The 17,772-nt window shown below is 37.4% G+C and overlaps 2 protein-coding genes across 4 annotated transcripts in view; both read right to left on the bottom strand.

The window, feature by feature from the left end:
• The window catches only part of mindy4 (MINDY lysine 48 deubiquitinase 4), a 33,792-nt gene extending 19,567 nt beyond the window's left edge, over positions 1-14,225 (bottom strand). The window contains exons 1-14 of one of the 2 annotated variants that reach the window (XM_030133178.1): positions 13,915-14,225; positions 11,494-11,613; positions 11,252-11,418; positions 7,910-8,114; positions 7,581-7,819; positions 3,569-3,627; positions 3,321-3,430; positions 3,108-3,224; positions 2,930-3,018; positions 2,671-2,769; positions 730-793; positions 398-463; positions 211-278; positions 68-131 (exon numbers count right to left, since the gene is read on the bottom strand). In XM_030133178.1, coding sequence (XP_029989038.1) covers positions 68-131; positions 211-278; positions 398-463; positions 730-793; positions 2,671-2,769; positions 2,930-3,018; positions 3,108-3,224; positions 3,321-3,430; positions 3,569-3,627; positions 7,581-7,819; positions 7,910-8,114; positions 11,252-11,418; positions 11,494-11,613; positions 13,915-13,974 — 1,527 coding nt within the window. In that variant the 5' untranslated portion in view covers positions 13,975-14,225. Of the gene's footprint in view, positions 1-67; positions 132-210; positions 279-397; positions 464-729; positions 794-2,670; positions 2,773-2,929; positions 3,019-3,107; positions 3,225-3,320; positions 3,431-3,568; positions 3,628-7,580; positions 7,820-7,909; positions 8,115-11,251; positions 11,419-11,493; positions 11,614-13,914 lie in introns of both variants that reach the window. The other variant, XM_030133177.1, reaches the window with a different exon arrangement.
• Positions 14,226-14,791: 566 nt separating this feature from the next.
• nexn (nexilin (F actin binding protein)) overlaps positions 14,792-17,772 on the bottom strand; it is a 30,273-nt gene continuing 27,292 nt past the window's right edge. The window contains exons 13-14 of one of the 2 annotated variants that reach the window (XM_030133173.1): positions 15,826-16,189; positions 14,792-15,676 (exon numbers count right to left, since the gene is read on the bottom strand). In XM_030133173.1, coding sequence (XP_029989033.1) covers positions 15,663-15,676; positions 15,826-16,189 — 378 coding nt within the window. In that variant the 3' untranslated portion in view covers positions 14,792-15,662. Of the gene's footprint in view, positions 16,190-17,772 lie in introns of both variants that reach the window. The other variant, XM_030133172.1, reaches the window with a different exon arrangement.

A 17,772-nucleotide genomic window follows, 5' to 3' on the forward strand; every position in this document is an offset into this window, starting at 1 on the left:
CATCACAAGACACATGCTTCTAAGTAATAACTGTGGCCTTAACCAACTTCTCGTTTTGTTCACAGACCTGGGTGCAGTATCCATGAGCTCCAATGAGTGTGGTGGTAGGCACATCCATGTCCTCTTTTACCCTTAGACAAAGAAAGCACAGTTATGATAATGAAGTCAACAACTAGCCTGTAGAAACAGTATAAAAGTCCTAAAACATACTTTTCAATTGATCGGGAGAGAACAGCAGATATGACCATGAGTAAGCATCCCAGCAGTCCAGACTCAAACTGTAACAAAAAAAAAAAAAAAAAAAAAAAAAAATAGACTGACATAAGAACAACAGAGGAACTCTCTGTTCATTTCACAAGGACATGAAATGAAATAAAGGTAGATGCAAACTCTTCACCTGCTCAATATGTTGCTCCAGAAGAAGCTGTAGGTCCTTGAAATTATCCACAGTGAAAAGGGTGATCTAAAAAGTTGTTCATGAAACACAATATTTAATTGCATGACTCAATTCATTCCAAATAAAGCAATTTATACTGCTATACTGCTAATGTGTAGTATGCTTTGCACATCCATAAAATGCTCTAAATCTTTTACAAATGGTGACAATAAGCAGTAATATTTATTCTAGAGAAAATAACTGATTACAGAAGCACTGACAATCTTTGGCTGATATCAGATCGTTTCCTACATTCATTTTCAGAAGGGGTGCACACTGTTGCAAGTTGGTACCTTTTCAAGCACTCCTTCAGATTTGTACTGTCCAGTTGGGATGAAATGTTTTCTCCCCGAACTTCTATTTCAAAAAACAGGAAAAAAAATATAGGAACAACATGGCTTAAATGAACACGGGACCTGAAACAACACATCACATGACAACTTGATATCGAGCGTGCCATTTGCATGTTTACAATCACAGATCGTTAATGTGTAGGAAGATTTTATGTTAACTGAATTTTAAAATGTTGTAATTAGTACTTGAATTATTAAATAACTTGGAGTTTTGTCAATGTTTTTAGTTCAGTGAGTTCCATGACATAACAAAGGGGAGTTTCATCAAGCTAGTGCATGTTTATATAGGGAGAAATGTTAATTTTGACAATAGTGAGGCTGAAAATATAAATTCATTCAGTTATGAGAGATCACAACCTTATTACTTTGAGCTTCTTGCATCAAAGGAACCCAAAAATGTTAAAGACAAGGGGAAATAACTGTGATAAGACAAATAATTAGTTATAACGGGATGAAAGCTGAGCAACGTTAGCAGACACCTGGTTGTGTTTCCAGGTCTTTTAATGTGCATCTTCAGTTATATATTAAAACTGAATAGAAATGCTTCAAATGAAAAGATAAAGGGAAGAAAAACTCAAAATCCTGCAAAAAGTATACTTAGAAGAGGTAGAAAAGATGTTGTATCAATAAAAGGTAAATGCAAAAAAGTGAACCACAGCAGATAACTATGTGCATTTGCATGTGTGAACCAACAAGGAGACGATATGATCTAGACCAGAGGTTCAGTTTAGGGTGTGAATTTACTTCTGACCAGCTTTTTGTCAAAGTACCTGTTCTCACTGTCATCAACAGCACGTACAGTTATTTGAAGAAATACTACATCCAACTGGCAAAGTTTTAAAGACAACTGTGATGTGATTCAATGTAACTTGGGAAAAAAGCTGGTTTTTAAGAGCACTGCTGGAAACTGAGACTCCTTCCTCTGAATGTTTGTAACTGAAGATGCTTCCCTTTCATAGATTACATAAATCCCACAAAAATATTTCTAATTAGGGCTCCACCTACTGACTATTTCAATAGTCGACTAGTCACCGACAAGTCAGAGTAAGAACTACAAAAAAAACAATGGCTCTTCTTCATATTTACTGCAGCAATAAAATACATTTTCTTTCCTTTAACAAAAACAATTGGTAAATACAGTTGGCATGCAAAATAGTTTGTTAATTAAATATTAAATGTAATATTCAACAACTAGTGCAGCAGCGATAAAATACATTTTTCCCTTAACCAAAAGTGCATTTTTTGCATAACTATTACAGCAAAGTTAAACCAACAACTAAATATTTAAGAGTTGCAATTTGTAATAAAATAAAAATTTTTCCTTAAACAAAAGTGCATGACGTCACTGACAACCTGTCAACGAATAAATCAGCTAATTTTGCCATCGTCTATTTGTCAACTAGTCGTTGCAGCCCTACTTCTAATTTGTAAGTTGCATTTTAAATTCTTAATATGAAAGGTTACATGAATCTGACTAAGGCTGCACTGTTTAGTGACACAATCATATTATGAATATCGTAGGCAACACTGTGATATGTGGTTGTGATTTGAATCTATTTGCTTAATCATCAGACAAAATTTGTCATTTTGAAATGCGGAATTTTTCATCCTACAACCTTCAAACCAGCATAAAAAATATAGAGAAACTTAGCAACTTCAACTTTGCATGCTTACAGATGTTGTTTGTCTGCAATTAGATCACCCTAAACCCTCCTAAATCTGGAGCTGAAATTCAGCCTTTTGTGATTATATAAGTGTACAGGCTGATTAGGTTTATGATTTGAATTCATTGTGCGGCCCTACTTTTGACCTAATTTAACAGCGAGTACATTCTCTGGTGAAAATCTGACTGCAAAGGATTTTATACAATTATGATCTTACATTGCGATCATTGCCTGCTTTTCCTCCCCTGCCCTCCACAGGATTTCTGCAACCGCTAAAACAAGACAATTTCTTCTGGTGGTGTTGGAAGGTCTTAATCTTCTGGGAACAAAGTAGCACTTGAGTGAGAAGCAGGTCATTTGCAGTTACAACACAGTTAATACCAAAAAGCACAAAGCACTCCTTGATGTGAATTAATGGCTGTGAAATACATCAAAGTGATTCCGACAGGCCACACATATATAGTAGGATAACATACTGTAGGCCTGAATTACTATCCATGGTTTCGAACAGCAGTTTCTTTAGGACAAAAGCCTGGACTGATGCCAGCACTCCACAAGGACCACCCTAGGGAAAGAGCCACAGGAGAAAAATACGATTCGGAAAACTGCAATTTAACATATCATTATTTTGACAGATGGCATAGTTAAGAATACCTTTTTCTGCACAATCCCATATCTTAGATCATGTGTTTCTGAGAATGTGAAGCCCTGATTCCTCCACTCAACACTGAAACAATTTAAGCTGGAACCAAGAAGAACCGCTTTTAATTCCTGGAGAAAAAACAAAACAGAAAACAAACCAAAATTAAAGCAAACCACAGGACTGTCCCAAAAATTCCTTGCGAAATCCTGGTATAGATCAGCCACCGATGCCGTGCGTTGGTCCATGGGGCAGGCTGGACGGCTCTGCTCCACCACGGCTCTCTTTAAGGACACTGTTGGCCTGTCCTGCAGCTCATCACTATCATCAATGTCATCTGAAAAGTCATTGACACACCATAACATTTTGACAAGTTACAAGCTGCAACAGGCTTGGCAACAAAAAAAATGGGAAAAAGCAGATTGGGCCACATTTTTGTGCTTCAGTATAACTAACAGCTGTTTTCAGGACTTACCTAAAACCAGCTCAGACAGATTCAGATTAGCAACATTTGACCTGGACGGTGACTGCACCCTGAGAAAATGAAAAAAGGATATGATGAGCACTCTAAAATTATTAGAAGAATTATTTCACCAGAATAAACATGTCAAGCTGCCACTGACACATTTGACATCAGAAAGAATTTGTAGGCAACGGTAAGTGACTAATTATGTTCTAATCATGTCACAGTCATACCATTAGTACACATATGATATTTGTCCGCGTAAAATGTAATATTATAACTCAAGAGAAGGGTAAAGGTAGCAGAATGCCATTTGGAGATTTCCCACATCATTTTACAGAGAAAAGTTTTAAAATTTGACAGCAAAACAACAGCCAAATTTGGCTGTTGTTTTGCAATATGTAAAATGTTTGAGACTGAATTAATACTGGAATTCGTTTGCGTAATAGATGTATAAAGGAATCCAAGATTTATCTAAAACAGCACATAGGGTGGAAAAGAATTAATGTAAATGAATCATAAGTATAAGAGAAATAAGTCTAAGAGAAATAAATACACAATGAGAAATAATTTAAACTGTTTAGATACATAGCATGTTTAAGAGATCATGTGAGTTGGTGTCATGCCTTTTAATAGTGAAAAAGAAACAAATGTGAATGACAGAATCCACAAAGTGGGATAAGTGTAATAAAGATTTGTCATATTGTGGCTTAATTATGATTTATTTAAGAGAAAACATGTCACAGAAGTGTAAAGGGTGCGTTTCAAGTTTATTATACAGATATTTTTATTTATCTATTTAATTTTTTTTATTTTATTGTATTTTTTTTGTCTGTAATTTGGCACCCCTTCCAGCAGATAGCGCCCTAGACAGCCGCCTGTATCACCTATATCCAGAGCCGGGTGGACTCTGCATTATTAAAGGTGCTGTACAGACTTTCTGTGTGATCTTGAAAAAGTCTAATTTTTATATATATGCCTGATCGTAGTCCGCAATTTAAAACGACATTATCGGCACCAAAATAGGTTATTTCCAAATGCTATTTCCAGCTTCCCTAGTCAAGGGCAAGACTGGACTGATTTACACCAGACTTGTGTCACTATGACAACACCACACTGACCAGCAGAGTTTAGTAGTGCAAATTAAGATGACCGAGTGAAGAGTAAGATCTGTCCTTTTTCCTAAAGGAAGGGATTTCTAAGATTTATTTTGTAGTAATGGTGGACACTAGAACTGGAGTTGGACTGGCAGAAAGAAAAAGAAAACTAAACAGGACAGTGATAGAGTACCGGCTAAACACCCATAAACCTCTGCACTGAACCGATGAATAGAACTAAGGGAGTTACAAGGAATAAAAACAGATCTGGAGTTGTCCCTCTTCCTTCTCCACAAGTATAGAATGCCTCTGTTCTTTATACATATGCATTGGAGCATTGTCTTTGAGCTACCAACAGACACGATAGTAAAACACTTTGAAAACACTTCTGTGTTAGCCGCATGGCTAGCTCTGTGACATGGGTAATCTGTTTTATTTGGAGCATTGTTTCAGTCCAAACTAAGAGCTTTGAAAGGTGAGACTGAAATGGTTCTGTATGGAGTTGAATGTTCATACCAGGGCCTGGATACTCAACTATCCTTCAGGAACAAGACAATTCTACCAGTAGAATACTGTGAATGCAGAAGGCTGAAGCAGCTAGCGCTGAACTGTTAATGCACAATAAGGAAGATGAAGAAGGACTGACATCATTTATGAAAATGACTGAATACTTTGTGGAAAAGCTAGTGCAATTGTATATTATTGGGACACATCTTAAACACCGGTCTGTGAGGAACACTTAGGAGCTCCAGAGTAAAATAGACAGAAACAGGAGTCAGACTTCCAGTTTGGTTTCATTTTTGTTTTCACCCCAGTTACTAAACTATGCTACAAACAGACTTTATGAAGTTTGCTTATTGTCTCCTTTCAAACGTCACTTTGCACCTGCAAGTTACTGTCTGGAAAAAAGAAATGCAGAGTTGGAAAGAAGATCTGCTCTTCAGTCATTAGCTTTAAACGAACGCCTTGGCCAGAGTTATACCCTTACGACAGTGGCGCTAGTGCTCATGGGAAGTGGAGTCTTTGTCCCTTAAAAACACCACCGATTCCGGCCAAAGGTGTCACTGCAATCCACTTTAAACAAATTCTCTGTACATGACCTTTAACATTAACATTATGGTCGTTTTCACAGGCTTAAGCAAAACATTGGTGAAAGTTATTCTTGTTTAGTTCCACACACACACACCCCCCCCCCACACACACACCCCCACACACACACACCCCCATTTCTCCTGCCAAGCTGCAGTGAAGCTGGACAGGAAGTTCAGACTTCAGTGTTCGTTTTTCCAAATAATTGTTTACAGAGGCATTTTCATTCATCCCTCTTTTTTTCTTAACCATTCTGTGCACTGTCACATCTGATTTGGGGCCGCATTGTGTGCTGTCCGAGTACACACCGTGGAGTGTGTACGGCTGACTCCAGCCAACTCTTTGGGGGCCTGCATGACTTATCACTGCATGGCAAAGTTTTTGGACAGACGAACGACCAACTGATGACAATACCCTGCGGCCAGTGTGGCCGAGGGTAAAAACAAAACAATGACAAAAAATGCTCCATTCTATTTTACATATAATAATAATAATTGTCCATTATTTTCATACTGTTAAAAAAATATTTAAGGAAAACTATTTTACTATTGAGCTTCAATCACATTCATTCATTCAGTATCTGAACTCCTAACTAGGGTCGCTGGAGCCTATCTCAGCTACTTATGGGCAAAGGCGGGGTACACCCTGGGCATGTCACCATCACAGGGCTGAAATATAGACAAACACATTCACACCTATGGGCAATTTAGATTAACTGCTTAACCTATCAGTGCATGTTTTTGGATGGTGGGAAGAAGCCGGAGTACCTGGAGAGAACCCATGCAGACAAAGGGAGAACATGCAAACTCCACACAGAAAGGTCCCACCCCCATCGACTGGTGTTGGAATCAAACCCAGGGCCTTCTTGTTGTGAGGCACGAGTGCTATTCACTGCACCACCGTGTTGCCTAAGCTACAATCACATGGATCCAAAATTATGTAAAATACATTGTCTTTAGTGACACATTAAAAAGTCATTAAAGCCCATAAACAACCATAAATCTAAGCAACATAACATGCCCGCACTTGAAAACCCTCCGCCTTCAGTCCAAGCCAAAGTTTTTGCACATATGAACGGACAGACGGACGACGAACTGATGACAATGCCCTGTGGCAAGGCAGGGTAAAAACTGGAGGCTGACTTGATCTTCAGTTGATTTTGGCATCAGTACAAAGGAAAAGCCCATCCTAGAATTAACTGTATAATTTATTTAACTGAGAAGCCCAGCTCCATGAATGTATGTGATCTGAATTTCAGTGTTTAATTTACATTACTCTGTAGCCTCATCTGTATACCCACACTTAATAACCTTACTTAGAATATTATTTCTCCTTTGATGTGCATGGTATTGCCAAAAGGACAGGAGTTTACATCCCTAAAATGTAATTTTATGATTTTTTTCATGAGCATTGATGTTTTACTAAATTTAATGTAATAATCTTTTAAAATTCCATTACTTTTCCAGGTATTTCAGGTGCTTAGTGACCCTGCATTCAGTGAACTGCATATCTCATCTTACGTAAAACGCATTGTTTGTATGTGCTCATTTCATCTTGTTCATCAAAAACTAATGAAAAAGTATTAAAAGAGGTGAAAATGACTACAGTCTGATCATGCTGAAACTGCTCAGACATCTCCATCTCTGAACAGATCAGACAGAGGGTCAGTCACAATAAGACCCCCTTCTCAACTTTCCCTGTAGTCTTTCCGTTTCTGTATTTTCTGACAAACTGTGACTGTGTAAAACAAAATTACTAGTCTCTCACTATTATCCAAAATATAATGTATTCCTTAAGGGGTGAGACTGCCCTCTCTACAGCATCATAAAAATATTTACTTTCTGGTCTGCAGTATGTGAAGTCGTCCCACTTCTTCGGAGCTGTTTTCCATTTGCATCTTCTCTGCTGCACTCTGCACCTCCCACCTCCCTCCCATGCAGTCAGCTGAGTTCTCTGAGCTGTTCTGATGTCCACTAGTGACTAAAAAACCATTCCTGGAGGGAATGTTTTCCTCTTCTCGTCTCAGAAGTGGCTGAGGCATTTCTGCCCTTCGCATTTGCCTTTTTTTGTTCAATTCCTACAAAGAAAACAAGGAGAAAAGAATAATATGAGGTGGCTTTGAGACATGTGTTACAGCTGGATTTAAAAACATTCATCTGGCTGCTACCTCAGGTGTACTAGCTATTGGTCCAGGCATCATGCCACGTCTAATACGACTACTTCTGCTTTTTTGGATGCCATCAGTGACTGGAGTTCTTGAGCTCTCATTATCCTGGGGAGAAGCCATTGGATTTTGATTGTGGGTCGAAATCCTCTCTGTTTTAAGTAATAATAATGTAGGTTGAGAAGGGCAGGATTTTTCTACATGTGACCTAAGAGAAATAAAAAGGAAAAAGAAAAACAAAACACAAAAAAGTTCAAACAAAGAATTTTCAAACATAGCCTAATGTATGTTTTGTAACATTATCAAAGAATAGGTTATTAATCTACTGTCCAGCACAACTGAATCACGACAACTGTATCTACAGGTCAAATGAAAAAAAGGAGTTGGTATATTAAAATCAAGATATTATTTTTTTTGAGATGCTGCAATTGAAATCTCCAATAACACCAGAAAAAGGGGATAGATTTGCCACTAATGGCTTTTTTGATAAATCTCTAGAGGGGTCTGAAAAATCCCTAAATATATCAACAAAGTTGGAAACACTTACTTTTACAGCTAGGCCAACAGACCGTGGGTTTATATGACTGGGACACACTAAATCATTTGGTGTTATTTAGAGGAAAATGTATGTGTTTTAGTGTTTGAGTCACTTTACAAAAGTTGCTAAAAGTTTCCAAACACATTTTAAAAGTAGCTAAATTTATTGCCAGGTGATTTTAGAAAAAAAATTTCTAGGGTAGTCTAAAAAGTTGCCAAATCTAGCAACAAAAGTGCTAAGTTGGCATCAATGCTCTCTTGGCTGGTAACACCTTGCCTGTGGTCTGTGATTCTCATCCTGGGGATGAAGACCCGTACAAACATAACCAAGAGGTTAAGAAAACATTCATACAATGTCAGTGGAGTCACTATATCAGACAAGAAAAAATAGGTTATTTTCACTGTCCATGTTTTCACTTTTTATGATCTTTACTGTTTACCTACAGATTACTGTGAGGTCAGCTAATTATTGAGTGACACTGACATTCTTCACGACTACAACCATTGATGGAGAAATGGAATCTTAAGTAGACTATTGTACTTAAGTGCAGTTTTGATGTATGACGTATGTGGCTGTCACCCCTGCCACTAATTATACACCATACACTCACTATGTCCACATGGCAAATAATGGCCAGGTAGCATTATTACTGATAGCTTGGTGGGTGCACACACTGGGCTACATTTAAACACTTAAGTTAGTCTCCTGTGCTGTTTTTCCATTAAATCATACAAAAACACACACAAACACAAATAAGTTTTGAATTAGGTCTTTAATTATGTTACGTTCTAGATTGTGAAATTTTGTTCCTAATTATGTGTTCTTCTTTACTTAAATAGTGCTTCCTGGTTCTGGGCAGTGGAAAAGGACCAGAGGGGAGCATCAGGCTGCCTTTTATAGTGCCTGAGTTTAATGAGGAAAATAGGCTCAGCTTGTCACACTGCACCATACCAGGTTTTCTGAGTGTTAAAGAGAGTATGTAAATGCTATGACTAATAAGATGACTGTTTTGATATGAGTTTAAAACACATAAACTGTTTTGTGGCTTAACTATAGAAAATAACGTATGTAGTTTGATTAAATGTTTAAATTGGTGCCAATTACAAATGGTATGGTCCAGTGGGAGGGGCCTAGCCTTTAAATAGAAGGAGTCTGACATTGCTTAGGCAGTTAGAGAAGGACTGTGGTGCTGTGCAGACCTGTGTTATTTTTTGTTGTTATTATCATTTTGTGCTTATTTCCTGTGATGCATTTAAGGGCAATAAATCTCTTCACCTTTTTTCAAATCAAATGGACTTTCTCTTGTTGTTTTTGATTTAGTTTTCAGACCAAATTAGACTGTTTTCCAGATAGCCTTTTGGCAACCTACCCTCACTTCAGGTCGAAGTGTGACAACATAGTTTTATGCAGCTTTACTCCACTACATTTACTGGACATATACTGTTAGCCTATTTGTTTTTTTTTTACATAGACAGAAAACATTTTACACTACTAATCGACCCTGTAGTAGGATAAAACAAATATGTGTACCTTTATTTGGAAAAGTTCACACCTGGATTGAACTCAGCAACTGGTTCAAATCCTTCCATTCATACTACACTGATTAATACATTTCAGCTGCAAAACCTTTTTTAACCCTTTCCCTGATACAGTAGCTTCTCATTTCTTTAATAACCATCAGTTTGATAGAAGCATAAAGATTCAAAGATGCTTCGATGGATAAATGTTTTGTGGTCTTATGAGTCCAGATGGACCTTGTTCCAGAGTGATGAGTGCATCAGGATGAGAAGAGAGGAGGATGAAGTGATTACCAATCATGCCTCGTGCCTACAGTACAAGCCTGTGGGGGCAGCGTTATGATCTGGGGTTGGTTCAGTTGGTCAGGTCTAGGTTCATAATGTTATGTGTCCATAAAATGATAATAATAAATGCTGTGTCATTGCATAAGCTTATCAAAACGATGCCATAGTGAATGCAAAAAAAAAAAAGAAAGTTCCTTTTATTAAAACATTTCTTTCATAATATGACAAGTATTCAGGCTATTCTGCATTTTTAAACATTATCAAACAATAGGTTATTAATCTACTGTCCAGCACAACTGAATTCTGACAACTGTATCAAGTATTACAAGTCAAATGAAAAAGGTTGGTACATTAAAATCAAGATATTTGTTTGAGATGCTACAGTTGAAACAAATAAATATTAAAATCAGGATGCACACCAGACTTCAAATTCTTTTATTCCCGCAGTATATCATGGACTAAAATGCCAGATAATTGACTGTGTTTATCCAAATAGGTGATAACTAACAGCATCCTTGTTACGTTACAGAAGACTTAGAAGCTGTTATTACAATACCATAAATATATGAAAGCAAGCATTATTAAAGAGTAACAGTGACTAAGATTTGAAGACGTGATTAATTTGTTGAGCTGAGAGGATGTTTTATTTTGTTCTTTCAAACCAGTACATTTCCCTCTTCATATATCCTCACCTCTTGGAGAAATGTTTGTAATAAATGGACCATGAATTGTGATATTTACAATAAATAACCTGACACTTAAATGACCAGTATCAGAAATACAGTGACACATTTCCAGCACTGAAAGTCAGTCGGGAACAAGGATCATGTCTGATCTTGGCACACATTCAATCCTAGTCTAACATAGAGTGCAGCTTTACAACTGAGCAATACGTAAACAACATCTTCAATCATTTTTGTACTATGTATCCCTCCTTCAGAAATGCCAAGCGTACTGCTGTTTTGCATAAAATGTTTTTTTAGAAATGAAAGTAAAAAGTTATACCTTAATGTAATAGGTGTGATGATTGTACTGTTCTGTGTGTCATTCATCTCAGCCGGGGACGACAAAGTGGCAGAGGCATCGCTGCTTTTCTTCTTGTCATTCTTAAGGCCATCAATGTGATGTTTTACAATAATCTCCAGCAGTGTTTTCAGGGGGGAGTTCTGAACCTGCAGCAACACAAATATCAGCTCCACAAAATTCTGATTATATCATGCTCTCACTCATCCTACTGAAAGACATACCTTGTTCTTTTTATAAAGAGCCTCTATGTTAAGAATCTGCCTCAGGTGTGATCTGTTGTTGATACTGGCCTCTGTACGTGGATGCTCCTCATCCATACATGCAATGGTCTTCTTGAGACCCTGTGGATCAACAGAATCAGTGAAATCTTCAGTTCAGTTCAGTTCAGTTTAGTTTATTTTGAATATTCAACAAAAGTAATCATACTTAGTCCATAGAAAAAAAAAAAACAGATTGCAAGAAAACATGAAAAAACGGGTACATATACATGAAAACAAAGTATGACTTCATTTGCACATTCAAAAAGGAGTGGGGGGAAGTATAAGTTATTTAATCCCATCCCTTCTCCACATAACAGTCTATCCTTTAGCTTCCTATAAGCATAATATATGAAAAATCAAGTCCCTTGGATCTTTTGAAAATAGTTAACCTCACTTATTATGTTCACATACACATACATACATACACACCTATATTGACATACCAGAAAAGTAAATAAAAAAATATATAAGGGCTGTCAAAATGAACTCATGAAAGCAGATTAATCCATCTTCATGATTAATCTAATCAATCTCTTTAAATGTCTTAAACTGGCTGATGTTTGGACATTCTTTGAGCTCCACCTTCAAACTATTCCATACATTTACTCCACAAATTGAAATACAAAAACTTACCCTTCTCGTTCTAACTTTTAAAGTTTTGAAATTATGTTGTCCTCTTAATTCATAACCCCTTTCCCTTTCTTTGAATAGTTTTTCAATCAGTCAATCAAATTTTATTTATATAGCGCCAAATCATAACAAAAGTTATCTCATGACGTTTTACATATCAAGTTGGTTGAAACCAGACTCTAAGCCAATTTACAGAAACCCAACAGAATCCTCCGGGAGAAAACACTTGTGACTGGTGACAGTGGTAGTAATTTGTTTTTTGTTCCTGGTAGTAATTTGTTTTTGCTTTAAATAATATCTGAGCGGTCTGAAATTCTATGAGATCTTTAAATTTTAACAATTTTGACTGTCAGAATAACGGGTTTGTGTGATCTCTGTACCCTGACCCATGAATGACTCGTATTGCTTTCTTTTGCAAGATTATTAACTGATGTGTTGTAGTCATGTAGTTATTCCCCAAACCTCTGCACAATATTGTAGATATGGAAGAACAAGTGAACAGTATAATATAAAGAGTGATTTCTGACCCAGGACCTGCTTTGCTTTGTTTAACACTGCGATGCTTTTTGATAAACCTATGACCTGATTAAAATTTTTAGCTACATTACAAATGAACATGTCTATTTCAGAGTTTTCCCAAGGTCTCTGGGGAGCTTACACTGTGGAGGAGTTTTGGTGTTTTCTTATATTTAATGCACTGATCATGTAGATGTTCATAAAAGCTCAGGGTAAATTCAAAACATGATTTTTCAGTGAAATATATAATTAATCCTACATAAAAACAAGTGTTGACATCCACTGTCATTAATCAAAATACATGGGATTTACATGCAAGACAATGGAAGACAATGGTAATTCTATCTTCACTACAGAAACACATGCATCTGAAAAAGGCATCTGGTGCAGCTGAAAAGCTGACAAACTACATTTTATCAGAATTATTTCATGTATTTATTGGATTAGTGAATCAACAGAATTCATAGCTGCTGCGCTATTGTTGCCGAAAAAGCACAGTCACACTATGTCACGTCATTTCAATATTCAGAACACTTTGGTTGTAGACTTTCACATTGCACTGAGGCATTGCAAGGACGCACAATGCTTTTAAATTAATCAAACAAATGTTATTTATATAGCACCAAATCCTAACAAAAGTTACCTCATGACACTTTACATATAGAGTTGGTTAAAACCAGACTCAAGCCAGTTTACAGACACCCAACAGAATCCTCCAGGAGTAAACACTTGGTGACAGTGGCGAGGGAAAAAGTTGAATAACCCACCCAAATTATTTCAACTGAATTAACGCCATATTTTCTAGATTTATGACGGCGTGTTGTTTCTAAGTTGTAATAGCACATCAAAATAGCAGTCGAAATATTCCCATTAATGCGTGATGAAGAGTTTTGTCCTTTCACCGCTTTGGTGCTGTGAAAATACACGTAAAAGGTACAACTACTGTTGTTTTCTCAAAAATCCCATTCTTTGTTTGATATCTGAGATGAATGATTGAGGTGGTCATAGGTTTTATAATAAGTGAGCCTCTAAAAACACTATAACACTTGTGGAATAACCTGGCTTCAGGTGGCAGGATAAAATTTCAGTGCAGCTACGGAGGAAGCGGTACAGTGCAGTGGTTAATGCTAAACCTAGCTTAGCTTTGTTAGTGCAGCTCCGGTACAATGCAGTGGCTAATGCTAAACCTAGCTTAGCTTTGTTGGTGGACTAGCAAACACGACCCAGAGTCCTTACCTTTCGACTCAGATACTCCCGCACAAGGGACGAAGACACCTCCTCAACAGAAACGACCATGATACAAATGTACCGTGTAGCTGTAGCTTTTCACCATAGATAGTCAATTTGGTATTGAACTAGAACCGTAGGACCAACCACAATAATGCTACGGAATGTACAGTGCCGATGTTAAGCAGGTTGATAAAGCTAACCAAATCAAACAGCTGCGTCCAGATGTGTTACTGATCAGGGAAACTGTACGTCTGAGTTAGCTGTTCGTCCCTGTGCGTTTCCATGGTGACGGTGGTTGGTTTTTTTTTTTTTTTTGGTGACGCTGGTTGCTCCTCTCCTCTGTTTTACGTTGATGACGTGAACAAATATGGCCGCCATGGAGTTCCAATGAAGCGGCGAGTGCTGGCAACTCCTTGGTAAAGAAAGTAATTGACTTGACCACTTAATAGCATAATTCAAAATGTGGATGTGATACCAGGGTTCGTACGGGTGCTTGAAATCCTTGAAAGTGCTTGAATTTCAATGTTGTGTTTTCAAGGTCTGAAAAGTGCTTGAATTTTAGTTTAAGTGCTTAAAAGTGCTTGCAATTAGGAGAGAGGAGAATGACGTGATTACCAATCATGCCTAGTGCCTACAGTTACAAGCCTGTGGGGGCAGTGTTATGATCTGGAGTTGGTTCAGTTGGTCAGGTCTAGGTTCATAATGATATGTGTCCATAAAATGATAATAATAAATGTTGTGGCATTGCATAAGCTTATCAAAAAGATGCCATGGTGAATGCATGTCAAAATCAAAGCTCAAGACTAAATAAAGCTGAGCATACATATTAGAGTTGCATTCATTTTTCGTCACCTCAATCAGCAAAAACACGACAATTTTTTTTGATTTTGTTCCTTTTATTAAAACATTTCCATTTATAATATGACAAGTATTCAGGCTATTCTAAATTTTTTTTTAACATTATCAAACAACAGGTTATTAATCTACTGTGCAGCACAACTGAATTCTGACAACTGTATCAAGTATTACAAGTCAATTGAAAAAGATTGGTACATTAAAATCAAGATATTTTTTGAGATGCTGCAATTGAAACAAAAAAAATATTAAAATCAAGATGCACACAAGACTTTAAATTATTTTATTCCTGCAGTATATCATGGACTAAAATGCCAGATAATTGACTGTGTTTATCCAAATAGGTGATAACTAACAGCATGCTTGTTAAGTTATAGAAGAATTAGAAGCTGTTATTATAATACCATAAATATATGAAAGTATTATTAAAGAGTAACAGGGACTGAGATCTGAAGGCATTTGATTCATTTGTTGAGCTGAGAGGATGTTTTGTTTTTTCAAACCAGTACATTTCCCTCTTCATATATCCTCACCCCTTGGAGAAATGTTTGTAACACATGGACCATGAATTGTGATATTTACAATAAATAACGTGACATTTAAATGACCAGTATCAGAAATACAGTGACACATTTCCAGCACTGAAAGTCAGTCGGGAACAAGGATCATGTCTCATTTTGGCACACATACAATCCTAGTCTAACAGGGAGTGCAGCTTTACAACTGAGCAATACGTAAACAAATTCTTCAATCGTTTTTGTGTTATGTATCCCTCCCTTAGGAATGCCAAGCATACTGCTGTTTTGCTCCCTCTGTTGTTCGACCGTAAAGTGAGGGACGTCGGTTTTACAAAAAGGAGTGAGAGACAACAGGGAAAGTTTCCAGAATATGGAAGAGCATCAGTAGTCATAAGCTGTAAAAGAGAAAACAGAGGTGGAGTTATCAACATCTGCCAGTCAGCCTGAGTTCATGAGGAAGAGGAGCATGCGATCCACTTCGTATAAAGACACTGAGGTCCAGAATGGAGGAGTCATGCATGCAATCACACCAAGGTGGTCTTACTTTCCACTGTGAGGATGCAGGTGCTTGCGGCGGTGCCTCTGCTGTTCACAGCCTTGCACATGTACTCCCCTTCGTCCTCTGGGAAGGTCTCTGGCAGGTACAGGCAGTATGTCTCTCCTCTCTCTATGTACTGATAGTCCTCACAGTCCTGCAGCATCTCCCCCTCAAACCACCAGGTCACCTCCGGCTTCGGCTCCCCGGTGATCTTTACTGTGAATCGAACGGGCTCTGAGTCCACTACCGATTGATTCTTAAGGGGCTTTTTGAACCACGGAGCCCCTGATCTGGCGTGGTCCTCCTCGTCTTCATACGCTGCAGACCCATTGATAATGCTTCCCTCCTCGTCACCGTCATCCTCCTTCTTCTTTAAATAGAAAGACGACGCATTACCACTAAGGTCAGTGTAACCCTAAAGCCAGTTACACACTAATCCATTACTCCTTTATTCCAAAAGAGGCACCATTCTAACAGGCTGTTAACATAGCTAATGAAAATGAATACTATTATTATGCTTGTTTACAGGCAAATCATGCAAACCCTGAATAAATCCTGAATCATCTGTATTAATATATAATTTGTATTATTATACAATGTAAACATAATTATTTTAGTGCTGTCATATCATTGTTTAATGGTAAATGGACTGCACTTGTATAGTACATTTTCTAAATTTTCATGGTGCCCAAAGCACTTTACAAAGTTTCCCATTCACCCATTCACACATGCACCCATACACCAGTAGGTGGCTGCTGCTATGCAAGGTAGCTGGCCTGCCCAAGGACACTTCAACATGTGGACAGTCAGAGACAGGATGTGAACCGCAGACCCTTCGGTCATTGGATGACCTGTTCTACTAAGTGAGCCACAACTGCCCATAATGTATTATTATACAATGTATATAGGCTTGGACAGAGTTTATTTGTGATATGTGTAATATTTTTAGTCATTTTGTGGAGCTGGCATGTAACTTTGTGGCCAGTAGAAAAAGATGGGGTAAGGGGGTGGGAGTATACATGTTGCACTTCATGCCGCTCCTTTTCAAATACTTTTTTTTTTCTTTCTTCATTTTTCTTTGCCGTTTTTGGTTTTAAATTCAAAATACAAAACAAACACACAAACAAGTTTTCCCCTTTCTGAACATAGTCTTCCTGTTCCATTCATCCAAACACCTTCTTAAAAACAACACCTTTTCAATATTTGTGAATATCTTAAGACTTGTTGATATCCTCATCATGTAGATGTGTTTCTACTTCACACCAGAAATGTAGAGCTTTCATTAAGGCATCCATCTCTATCAGAGAGGATCCTTGTCTCAGTTAAGTTTACAAAGGAAATTAGGACTGCAGCTAATGATTCTCAATGTCAGTTAATGTGTAGATTATCCTCTTGAGTAATCGATTGATCCTTAAAACGATCAAATTTGGTGAAAAATATCAATTTGTATTTCCAAAAGTCTAAGTAAGTCTAAGTCTAAGATGTAACGACATGTTTTGTTTGGCTCACAACACAAAGATATTCAGGTGTTTAAACATGGGAAAATCTTCAAAAATAATATGTGTTTTGCCATTGCTGATTACTTTAATAGTTGGTAAATAATCAATTATCTGAATGACTGTTAAACCCTAAATGTATTCACATTCTTATAAACCTGGAATATACCATCATATCCCAAGTCTTGGTTAGAAAATGCTGCATTCATAGAAGGCCTGATTCAAAATATCCATGATTTCCAACAAATTCAGTGGGAATACCAGTGGAATACCAATGTGCATCTAAATATAATCTTTGTTAACCTTTTAACCCCTAACACTGTATCGTACTGATAGAAAAGACCATATTCTTTTCATAGACATCTGAGCATGATCAGTGCCCCCCCCCACCCCCCCACCCACCCACACACACACACACACACACACACACACCTATGTAATGCGGGGTAAAACACAG

Source organism: Sphaeramia orbicularis, chromosome 4, assembly GCF_902148855.1.
Source record: "Sphaeramia orbicularis chromosome 4, fSphaOr1.1, whole genome shotgun sequence".
Taxonomy (NCBI): Eukaryota; Metazoa; Chordata; class Actinopteri; order Kurtiformes; family Apogonidae; genus Sphaeramia; species Sphaeramia orbicularis.